We start from the raw sequence: 12,523 nt of genomic DNA, 5'->3' as shown, positions 1-12,523 counted from the left end.
CCGGGGCTCGGGGCTTCAGCCCAGATCCTGCTGAAGCCCAAAGCCCCAGCAGGTGAGCCAGGTGGGGCTGAAGCCCCGAGACACCTCCCTCTCTGCGGGGCAGAAGCCCCTGCCCCACCACCCTGCTGCAAGGCAGAGGTCCCGAGCTCCCACCAGCAGTCTGGTAGGTGAAGAATGGCAGGGAAGAGGGTGGGCTCCGCGAGCCGCACTTTAATGGTAAAGCCACATGAGCCACAGTTTTGCCACCCCTGCTATAGATGTTTTCAGGCATTGTTTTTGATTGACACCAATATTTATTAGCCTAATTTTCTCTAAGCCACTAAGTTTACTCAAAGATTTTCTGCATATAACCAGACAAATCCTGGATATCTAGAATTCTATTTTAACCCCTCTTTCTAGCCTACTAGAACAAAAGTCAATATCCTACCTCAGCATAGCCTGGTGCCAGCCAGAAAAAGTACAGGGAGCAGCTCCAAATAGAAACACTCAAACAACCTTTTTTGTCCTCTCTTAAGAGGTTGGAAGGGACACGTTTGCAGATCACGAAATGGACAGAGAAGTTTTGTATGTTCCACTTTACAGGTATAAGCCACGAAAGCTTGTGGCACCTTAGAGACTAACAAATTTATTTGAGCATAAGCTTTCGTGAGCTACAGCTCACTTTATCGGATGGAGTGAGCTGTAGCTCACGAAAGCTTCTGCTCAAATAAATTTGTTAGTCTCTAAGGTGCCACAAGTACTCCTTTTCTTTTTAGTAGTGATGTGAAACTCTTAACTGTTAAACAGAATGAAAAATATACAGCAGAGAGTTTAGCTCTACCTTCTCTTGCCATGAAACACAAAATATCCTAATTCACTTAAACAACCAACCTGTCAGACTATTTCCAAGAAGCAGCAAGAAATCCAAAGTATGAGAATATAATTATAAGCTTCAGCATTTTCTGTTCATCTAAGAACAGGCAAGAAACATTAAAGAAGAACTTATCTGAATATATGATCTAGTAAATGTGTTTCCTTTGATTTGCTTCATTAAACTACATGCTAATCAGGCCCCACTGTCTGGAAGCATTTCAGGGGAGAAAGTGAGTTTGGCTATGATGAACTGCATTTCCTCTATTTCTATATCTCTGTTCAAATTTCTCATGAGTCTCCTGAAGGACCCAAAAAGATAGCTGCGATAAAGACTTGAAAAGTCTGCTACTGAAAAGGAAATAAATAAAAAAAACAGAAGATATTCTAGCCTTCTTTCTTCAGCTTGGCTTCCTCAACTTTGATTCATATGCAGGCCTTCACCACTCATTCCCCGTTGGGGGCCAGAACAGTGGAAAAATTATACGTACCTTAGGAAAATAAAAACTAGCACACTCCAGTTCTCTATTTAGAAACACTGTTGAAAAGAACCTGTTGATCTGACCTATGTACTTGTGACACCCTGTACCCCATGTTCACCACTTTTATATGGTTATGATATATTTTGTACAAAGTATGCCTTGTGAGTGATCATTTGAAAATTCAATCTGCTGAATATTATCTTGTTGAAACGTACAAACATCACTGCATGTAAAATTATGAAATTTTGCTATATGATTGTTACTGAAATATGTTGCAGATCTGGGTAACACCCACAAATCATCTTCTCAGAAACAAAGGCACACTAGCAAGGTGCTAAGGGGCCAGTACCTACTTAACTGGCCATCCACCAGCAATGGAGAAGGTATAAACAAGAAATTTACATTTCATCCCAGAAACTGTTTGAATCTCATGCACACAGATAACTGTTTGTCTACAACCTGGTGGGAGGAGGGGATAATGCTCAAAGAGAGAAGAAGGCAGTAAAAAGAAGAAACAGTGACCTCCACATCACCCCTTTCCTCCTCCCATCTCTGCTCATGGCATCAACAAATACTTAAAGCACATTGAACAGAGGGACCGGTCACCGGCTGAAAGAAAATCCAGCCTGTGAACTATTACAGCTCATGGTGAGAGAGATTTGGCTTTTAAGTTCATTTAGGTAGTAGCTTGTGTTTCTCTTTTCATTTCTTTTGTAACCAATTCTGACTTTTATACTTTATCCCTTGTAATCCTTAAAATCTATTTCTCTCTACATAAAAAAAACTTTATTTAAATTATTGTGTTTGGGAACCTCTACTTCAGATAAGGCTGGTACAGAATGTGTTGGAATGACAGACTTACTATGAGCTTACACTGTCCAGAAGAATACAGAGCAGAGCAAGACGCACATTTCTGGGGAATAAGGCTGGGACTGGGTATACGTGGGTGTTGCCGTGTAAGTAATGTATGTTTGGCTAGGCTAGTAGCACTCAATGCTGTGTAGCTGGGAGCAAGTTACATGCTGGAGGCTGTCTATTAGCAGGCCAGGTGTCCTGTTCTGGCAGCAAGCCAGTGTACGAGGCATCCCAGGCTAGAGACTTAAGGGGGCACTGCTGTTCAATAGTCCAGATTGTACCCTGGGGAACGTCAGTGTTTTAATACTTTACAGCCCCAGTAACTTGACTTTCTGGCTCCATTTCTTTTCATTTCTATTTCTGTACTTAATGTACTTGCAAATTCTCTTTAGGGGAAGAGACTATCTTTTTAAGAGAAGACATTACATTTGATTCCATAATGAACTTAGAATAGGCAGACCTTCTGAACAGCATGAAAGCTTTGGTATAACCTCCAAATAATTCAAGAATTGAGCCTGTATTTTAATTGCAAGGCAATAAGTTAGTGTGGAAGATTGCATCTTGGTGGTCCAGTCAATGGGTTAACACACCACAGCTTCTTCAAGACTAAATTTTTTTGGCTAATTATCACTGAGCTAGATTTGTAAAATGTTTTATGGACAGGACCTTATACACTGATTTGTCAGATAAAAAAACCTAATGCATAGTGCATTTTTAATAGTAATTCTTTAAGAAGTACTGTGCATGAGTTTACATGCTTGATTAAAGGTGTTGCACAAGTTATTGTGTAAAAATGTCTTGATTTGTTTGAAAATTTTATGTGTGTACCTGCTATAAAATGGAACATATGTAGCGATATCACAAATTTTAAGAGATTCTGCAAAACTGCATATCATCAATTCAGTTAGATAACCAGTGCTATTAGAACAGGGTTTTTGGTCATCTCCTCCTCACACTCCCACCCAAATGGGCAAAAAACAGTAATAAAGAATTGAATAAAATAAAAACAAAGACAGGTTCACTTAACCTTTGGCTCAGTTTAAGAAAGCAAGAGCATTACTGCTGCCTTTTTAATTGGGGTGGAATAAGATGCCGCAACAAAAGTCCTGCTGAAGAGTACTACAAAGCAAATGGCAAGGGAACATGATTTACATGCTCTGTAGCTATCTAGTTCAACACACAAGACTAGGAAACAGGGAGCTGGAAGCCTCAATGCCGGAAGTCCATATCATAGTTCCATAACATTTTTGGGCTCTACAGCAGGTAAACTCTATAACACCAAACTTTTGAAGAAACAATGTCAGAACACCACTCAAGCCTACTAGTTTCAGTGTTCTAAGTGATTTTCAAGTTTGTGGTAAACTGTATTTCAGCCAGAAGGGCCACAAGCAAGCCAGATGCAGGCTGTTAGTTCAGGCACAGGAATGGTGTGAGGTGTTTCAGGGAGCATAGTCCCAGGGATAAGTGCTCTGCAAGACTTGGATATATGATAATGTGACCAGTAAAGAGTAACAACAGTTAGCATCTACACAGTAAGGAGTGCAACTGTACATCTGCTAAAGGAGTGCACTTCTACCCATGGAAATTATTGTGAACTTGTAGCTCAGATTACAGTGAACAGGAAATGTCAGTGCAATATCAAGAAGTCATTTGATACAGCCACTGCTTATACTAAATTCTAATTGTATTACTACTTCGTCCTATTCCACTCTCCACATATTTGCTGTATCCATCTGTTGTCTCCCATCAGATGCTAAGATTCTGAATTTTCTGGGGCAGTTCTGGGCCTGTTTATTATGGGTGTATAAACACCTAGAACAACAAGGCCTTGATGGGGCCTCCAAACACTAAAATATAAAATAAAGTGATACTTTCCCCTTTAAATATAAAGTGAGCATCTACTTTTACTACTCAAATTTTATGGCTCTAGTAGTAGTTCTCTTAGTGCTTGTCTACATGGGAAATTTTTTCTAGTTATACAGCTATAGTTAAACCACTGCAGTTATAGCAGTGAAACTGCCCATGTGGACACACTTACAAAACAAAAACACACTTACTCTGGGGTCCTACCCACTCAATTTATGCCACATTTCCAAAGTGACATAAGTTAATATGGAAAAAAGATACTCATACTGGAATAATATCTGTAAAACTACAGTGATTTAAATTTACACCCTACCTCATACTGGTATACACCTTTCCATTTAAACAAGTACTCAAGCACAGGAAAGCTATCCATGCAACCTACAAATTTCAAAGCAAACAGACACCTTCATTAGTAGTTATAACATTTCTGTCCACGAATCTCTCTAGGATTTTATCAACATTAAAAAGGTACTTAAATACAATGGACTTAAGATCAGAAATTGTTCAGACAGTTGGTACAATGAATACTGACGAAAAGAGTAGCTGCCTGAAAGTTAAATGTCCTGAACAGATGCTGCATCTAAGTAGATCAAAATCTATGGGGTGCCAGTACTGTTATATATGAATATCCAGAGTTTATTAATTGGGGGAGGGGGGGACTTCAGAGAGGGGCAAGCCCTGTCTTTATGTCTTGGCATATTAATTTATTTGCTTATTTAGGAGGAATGAGGGAATTTCTAGAAAGACAAAAACACAATAAATCACTGGAGAATGTTTTTTAGTGGAGATGTTTCACATAGTGCCTCAATGATTCTGTATCAGGTTAGCTTAGTTTGAAAGTGAAGAGATGTTTTTTTCTGTTTGAAATAATGCTAGTAACAGACTCTGCAGGCCAAGTTCTGCCCTAAAATAAGCCTGGCAACCCCATTGTCTTTACTGGGATTGCACTGGCTTAAGGGGGCGAGGGGAGGATGGGAGGAGATTGGTCCTGCAAATTAAACTTAACAATTTTGTACATATATGAAACAAAACAGAATTCAGCTTGTACTTTGTACATCAGTTGGTTCTGCATTGTTAACAGAAGTAAAGTCTTACTGCTATCTCTAGTAAATAGTAAGAAAATCTGACTCCAAATACACAAGGAAATCTTAAAAGTTACTTTAAATGAGAACTAATTTTTTAAATTAAATTTTCTCTAACACATCACATGATTTGGAAAATGTGTTTATACATCCTTCCTAACCTTCAGTTCAGAAATTTGCCCTGTTTGCAACATACCATATGCATAGGCCTGAGCACTAGGATATCCTGGTTCATGACTAAGGCTTTTAGGTGCTACAATACTATAAATAATTATTCTTCATCCTTCCTTTGAAAAATTACACTGGATACAAAACAAGGCTATGCAGCATCATGCTCAATGTACATGAAGCTGGAAAACAGTTTATATTACATAGCTGTTGCTAATTACATTATTGGATCAGGTTACCTGTCAACTGACAATACACCATGTTTGTTTGGGAAGTAGTTGTAAGTGGGAAAGTGAAATACTGTATAACATTTAAAAAGTCTGAACATAGTAAAACTGCTGGTAACAGAATAAATAAAATATTTTCCCAACTCTTAACTAAACTATTTCCTCTTCCATAACACTCCTTTTTAATTTTATTACACAAGTGAGCAAAAGACTCATTGAATTCTGTGAAGTGGCAAAAGATCTTATTGTAATGATCACATTTATCAGATTTACTAAACAGTTCCTCAAGTAATGTCCATTTAAAAGGGCTAAACTCCCACAAAATACTACTACTGTACTGCCACCACCACTCTCGTGGTAAGCTGATGTTTGTCGGCTTGATTCCCATAGAGACTACTTTTGGGTTTAAAGATTACGTCCTATCTGTAGCTCCTTCACAGAATTCAGTGAGCCTTTCTGTCAGTTTAAGGCAGGGGTGGCCAACCTGAGCCTGAAAAAGAGCCAGAATTTACCAACGTACATTGCCAAAGAGCCACAGTAATACCTCAGCAGCCCCCACCGACCACCCAATCAGCTCCACCCCTCCCCCCGCTCCCAGCAACTCTGGGGGGGTAGGGGGAGGAGCGAGGGCATGGCAGGCTCAGGGGCGGGAAGGGAAGGAGTGGGGGCAGGGCCTGTGGCAGAGCCAGGGGTTGAGCAGTGAGCACCCTCCAGCACATTGGAAAGTTGGCGCCTGTAGCTCCGGCCCCAGAGTCGGTGCCACATATTAACTTCCGAAGAGACAAATGCGGCTCAGAAAAAAACAGGATAGACAAGACCTGAATTTCTAGTATATCAGACCTACGGCGGGGGGGGGGGGGGGGGGAAGGAGGGAGTCTTTCAAAAGCTTCATACATCTTAACACAGCACCACTTGCTCTGAAAAAAAAAAAAAAAAGTTATTTGTAGATCTTATTACTTGCAATAAACCTAAGCACCACAGAGTTCAGTGTCCAGACACAAGCAGTTATCTTTGTCTAAGAAATAAAGATTGAGGAACCATCTCTGCTGCAGCAAGTTGAAAATATATCTAGACCTCCTACATATGGTAGTGGAATCAGCAAATCCTTTTCTGCATTAAACCCTGACTGATGCAAGTCTACAACATGATCTTTCAAATTAGAGAGCTTATTTCATGCAAATTAATAAAGAATCATTGCTGAAACAATGCAGAAGGGAGATCAAAATCAAATCAGAAATACATATATATATACATACACACACACACACACACACATATATTTAACAAGAGACATGGGTAGATTAAAGTAGCAAGTCAGTGTGACACGAAAGTCAAGTCAACTCAGAAAGAGCAAGCCTACAGAAAGTTACCTTTAGAACAATGTATTGGCATAGTTTTTTTTGACAACTAGTAACCTAGAAAGAGCTTAACAATTGACCATTCTCACATAATGAATGACCATAATGTACTATGAGAAAGGTTGCAAACAAAAAAGTAACTAAGTTGCAGAGTTCAAACAAACTGGTTCTCTTCAAACCCTGGGAATTCAGCGCACCCTCCACTACAACACTACATACAGTGGCCCCCTCTGGAACAAAAGCAGTTGAAGGGGACTTTTGCAAGGAAAACTGAGAAGAACTCAAGGAACACATTGTCCTGTTGGAAGGACAGATTTTTGCCCTTACTCCCATTGCAAAAATGTTGCATGCAAACCTGGTAATGCCCTCATGATCAATGAGGCCTGGACCACCCATGCAAAGAACATTTTCACCTGCAGTGGCTCCCCCTACCCCCCACCACAACCCCTCCAGCCATGTCTTTCCCTGGATCTATCTGGGGGGATGGGAGAGGTGTAAAAGTTATGACGCATTAGCTCTCTCAGAGAAATTATGAAGGGCCCAGAGGAAAATGACGGAAAAACATATTCCCTTGTTACCCACCCCACCCTAACCACACAGTTTAACATCTGTGGCTGGAATGGAAGACCCTTCCCACAGAGTCGGGGGCAAGAAATAGGAGTGCCACTGAGCCCTGCTTTCCATACATAAGGACTAAGATCCTCCCCATGTGAGTCTCAGGCACATGATTTGATCCAGCAATGCATCTCTATCACTAGGCCACCTGGCTGATGTCACTGTTTCCATTGTTGCATTGTAGAATCTCAGGCTTTAGAAAGCTTCGATGAATAAAACAAGATTTCAGCTACAAAATAATATTCAAGCAAGTTTTTTCCGGGGGGAGGAAGCTCTCCTTAAGAGAGGATATGTAGAACTAAGACGTGTCTTACTAGGAAAGTACAAAACAAAAGTAATTACACCTTGTATCAGAAATTCCATGTCTAAACTACATATGTTCTCTTTAATATTATACCTATTTCTTTTGCAATTGTGTAAGCTTCTTCTGGTGTCTTTGCAACCAGTCCATGTGGAACAGAAATACCAGCCTCTTGCAACAGTTCCATGCTCAGGTATTCATGCAGTGACAGGCTCCTTTGTTGTTGCTGTTGCACCTGAAACCCATGGCTATTGAATAGTCCTGGACCTCCAGCAAGTACCTAGGAAAATTAAAGAAAGTAATTTTCTTTCAAACAGGGTGTCCTCTATTTAACCACAAATTTTATGTTAAATGCATAAGAACTATGGAATTTGAAGAATGGATTTATGTGAGATGGTACATTCTGGTACAATAAGAAGGTTGCGCAATGCTAGATGCCATACCACTAGTAAATTTAACATGAAAGTAAGAGTCACTTCCAGTTTTCTTAAAGCAAAATCCTATGTGCTCAGTTTAACACTTGGCATTTTACATAAAAAGTGTAAAGATTGACAGAATTAGATACAGACAGCAAAATGTATGGTAAAAGCTAAACTATTTATCTTTAAAACACTTCTGCATAACAGATATATAAATTAAGAGGCATAACCTGTGGTTAAAAAGGGGCATTGTACACCAGTTTCAGTAATTAAATGAATGGGTTGTACGGAGTTTGACCAATCTAGCAAAATGACTGTTGACAGGACTCAGCATTGCTGTCTTGGTCTCCAGACCGTCGTAAAAGCAGAAAAATCCAGATTTAACTTTGTCTATTAGACATTATCAGTACTTGATGTCAAGCGCCAACAATTAATCAGAGGGTTGCATAGAAGGCAAGCCAATATAAAAAATATTTAAGTCAAATAGAGAGAAAATATGCTCAAGACCGAAACCAGGACATTCCATTCAATGCAGTCACTTCTTCACGGAAACTGACACAGAATGAGTGCGCCAGGAGTTTCTGGATAGACACTAGCCAGAAACAAGAGGGCGAACGGAGCAAATGAGGGTGGAATTCTGACCTTACTACACAACCCTGACAACAGTGCAATGTGAACAAGACTATGAAAAGCTATTACTGGACACAATGCAGAGTAGTTTTTCCAAATTTTAAAGGTGGCATAAACCAAGAATTTGTGTTTATAACACAAAAGAGAACGATTTCCAACAATACCAGAAAAAGGCATTTTTGTTTTCTAAATTAAAGTGTAGAAGAGCACAGTGCTTAACTTTTTGCACATTATTTGTCCTATTGAAGTCAATGGGTTTAATTTATATACACATTTGCAAACCTGGAGCCAAAGGTATTTCACTGTTCAAGCTGACTGAAGTACAAGAAATGTTTAATTTTTAAGATTCTCTTAGTTTAGGCTAAGGTGTTAATAGCAACAGTGACATTTAAATACATTGATTTTTAACTGGACACTTATCTTTAAATATCCTGGAATTTGAGGAAATTCTTTTTATATTTCTGTGACGCATGGCTAGAAAGGGTTAAACATCCTGCAAAATAAATAACTGACAGAAGACATGTGGGGAGATAAGTTTGTGTTTTTGTGTATTTACGTATGTATGAAGTAGGGTAGACAATGTAATCAACAGTCCCTGTCTATGCTGTATTCTGATAATTCAGATGTCCAAAGAACATCCTATCATGTAAATGAATTGTAAACACGGGATATCTCCATATTCATCCTTCAAATTCATCCTAATTACCTTTTGTTCCCTGAGGAATTCCAACTTGTCAAAAGAGATGAAATTGTATAAAAGACCTTTGGGTCCTGATTCTATCATCTCAGATCTGCTTACACTTCAACAGGGGAAGTTTGAGTCGCAAGACTGAGGTCCCAGTTATGCTGGTACTCCCTAAATATGGTATTTGGACATTGGGCTATGACCTATGAACTAAATTCTAAAGGAACTCTTTGCAACTACAAAGCTCACCATCTCTGCTATGAATCTGAGCCTCAATGGATTGAACTCATGTCTGTATGTATACTGATCTTTTAACCATACTCTCTCTTGTTTTTTAATAAATTTTAGTTTAGTTAATAAGAATTGGCTGTAGTATGTATTTGGGTAAGATCTGAAACATTCATTAACCTGGGAGATAATGTGTCCAATCCTTTGGGATTGGTAGAACCTTTTCTATGATGAAATAAGATTTACAAAAATATTCATCATATTTGACATGGGTACCTGGATGGAGGCCTGAGCTCAATCACTTTAAGGGAACTGTGTTGTTTGGACTTCTGAGTAACCAGTAAGGTAATAAAGAAGCTGTTTTATGCTGGGTTCGTGAATCTAAGTATTGGAATATCTACCAGTTTTGGAGGGTTTGGCTGCCCCATTCTTTGCAGTTCACCCTAATTGAGTGACCATAGCTGGTGCCCACTGGGACCCCGGTCGCAATTTCAAACAGCCTAAAATAAGCAAACAAGAATTTGCCTGGGAAATTCGAACTTGACAAAGGAGAGCAAAGCCTATTTAAATCTCAGGAGGATCACTACTGCAAACCATACACGGATCAAACTGTGCACTCTTTACTTTGCTTCCTGTTCAAATGAAAGGTTTCAGAGTAGCAGCCGTGTTAGTCTGTATTCGCAAAAAGAAAAGGATGTTAGTCTCTAAGGTACCACAAGTACTCCTTTTCTTTTTGTTCAAATGAAAGGTACTTGTTGCAGCAGCTGCTGTTTCTCAAACCGACCAGCAGTGCCCCTCAAAGACTCTGCAGTGTAATATGAGATAAGGAGTAACACCAGCCTTCCTCCATTTATGGCAGGGGGAAGTGCAGACACATCGAATCTGTTTGCCTCACAGAATCATAGAATATCAGGGTTGGAAGGGACCTCGGGAGGTCATCTAGTCCAAACCCCTGCTCAAAGCAGGACCAATCCCCAATTTTTGTCCCAAATCCCTAAATGGCCCCCTCAAGGTTTGAGCTCACAACCCTGGGTTTAGCAGGCCAGTGCTCAAACCACTGAGCTATGCCGCCCGCCCCCAGCCCGTGTTTTGGTTTGCATTAAATTCGCAGTAGTTATGCGAACGGAAGCAAGGAGAACAGGCTGAAAACAAACGTTCATGTGAGGCATCACCCGGGCAGGAGCACAGCCCCCCACCCGGGGGGGGGGGGGTTTGGCACCTACTGAAGCAACCAGCCCGCAGGACCTCAAGTGGCCAGTGTTACTACAGAGCTGGGGTCGGGGTGGGGACGGGACCACTGCCACAGCGATGGGGGCAGGCAGAAGCCAACCGTCACGGCGCGGTGGGAACGGCCAAGGGCCAGATGTCAACATCCCCCTCCCCCACCGCCGCCCAGCCCGACACACGCACTCGGGTGCTCCCCGGGCAACCGAAGGGCCAGTCTCGGTCGCCTGCTCCCGGCCGCCCTGGGACACGCCGCCGCCCAGCTGCTCCCGCGTCCTGCTGACCCGAACCAGACACTGAGAAGCCCCGTCACGTTAACAGCCCCCCAGCCCCACCCCAAGCGCTGCCCCCGGCCTCCCCGCACCAGGCACCTCTGCCCCCCACCCCCGGGGCTGGCGGCCCGGACGCAGGCGGGGGCGGAATGTCACAGCCAGTGACCCCCCCGCCCCTGCCCTGCCCTGCCCAGCCCTGCCCCGCCCGGCTCGGCCCCGCCCGGCTTCGCGCGCCCAGGCCGCGGGGGGTCACCTTGGCGACGGCACCGAACGACGCCCGGCAGCCGTTGTTCCTCAGCCCGGCCGACACCCGGCTGCAAATCATGGACGCCGCCATGACCAAACCTTGGCAGCTTCCCACTCACCACGCACGCGCGCCGCCGCTGCTGCTACCATAGAGCGTGGGAGGGTTAGAAAGCGCCTCGGCTCCGCCTCTCCTGAAAACAGCGGTCCCCGAGGGCAGCGCCCAGCTGGGGAACTCTATGGTCTCTGGACTCTCGGTGGGCCTCCGAGCCCAGCTCTGCCCTGCCCTCTAGCGAGGGGAACCAGCAACTTCAGGAGCCCGCCCTGCTGGGATTGACTGGCCTGCAGGGGCCTCTTGTGAAGGGTCTCCTAGCCCCAGGCACGGTGGCTTCACCGGGGTCTGACCTGTGGCTCATTGAAACCAATGAAAAGCGCCCCCGTGACTGCGGAGAGTAGCGGCTGTTGACACCCTCGAGGGCTGTGGGGGTGGGTGCAGACCCGCAAGTGACTCAGCGCTGCCTCCAGCCCCAGGGGCTGTGAAACAGCTCAGGCTCCAGGCGCAGTCCCTGCCCCAGTCAGGCTGCCCTCCCACTGGTAACCTGCCAGCCAGGATCCCCAGGGCTCAAACTGCTCAGGCCACCCATGCTGAGTGTGCCCAAAACCCCTGTTGTCCCTGGCTGATCGCAGGGCAAACAAGATCAGCCGAGGAGCTTGTGTTAACCAACCCCAGGGTTACAAGGGTTATAGCAAGAAACCTGTGGCTCGGTGTAGGGGGCCTGTAGTTCTGAAACTGAACACCCCCCTCCCCTTGGCCTGTTACACTACAGATTTCTGCAGCATCACTACATCAATCAAGACAAAGTGTCCTCTCTGCCCAACATAGCTCTGCTGGCTAAAATCCCTTGTGTAGATGTAGTTATACCTGAAAAACTGCTTTGACCAGTACAGCTTGTTTCTCTCGGGTAGGGTGGAATAACCAACAGCAGTAAAAACATAGTTTTGCTAGTATAAACTGCATC

General features: G+C 42.9%; 1 protein-coding gene across 1 annotated transcript in view; it reads right to left on the bottom strand.

Moving 5' to 3' along the window:
- Positions 1 to 11,669, bottom strand: part of SUCLA2 (succinate-CoA ligase ADP-forming subunit beta) — a 41,843-nt gene extending 30,174 nt beyond the window's left edge. Inside the window, exons 1-2 of the mRNA XM_048850295.2 lie at positions 11,515 to 11,669; positions 7,900 to 8,083 (exon numbers count right to left, since the gene is read on the bottom strand). Coding sequence (XP_048706252.1) covers positions 7,900 to 8,083; positions 11,515 to 11,598 — 268 coding nt within the window. The 5' untranslated portion in view covers positions 11,599 to 11,669. The remainder of the gene's footprint in view (positions 1 to 7,899; positions 8,084 to 11,514) is intronic.
- Between the last annotated feature and the right edge of the window lie 854 nt (positions 11,670 to 12,523).

Source organism: Caretta caretta, chromosome 1, assembly GCF_965140235.1.
Source record: "Caretta caretta isolate rCarCar2 chromosome 1, rCarCar1.hap1, whole genome shotgun sequence".
Taxonomy (NCBI): domain Eukaryota; kingdom Metazoa; phylum Chordata; order Testudines; family Cheloniidae; genus Caretta; species Caretta caretta.
This window is presented reverse-complemented; position numbering and strand designations above follow the sequence as displayed.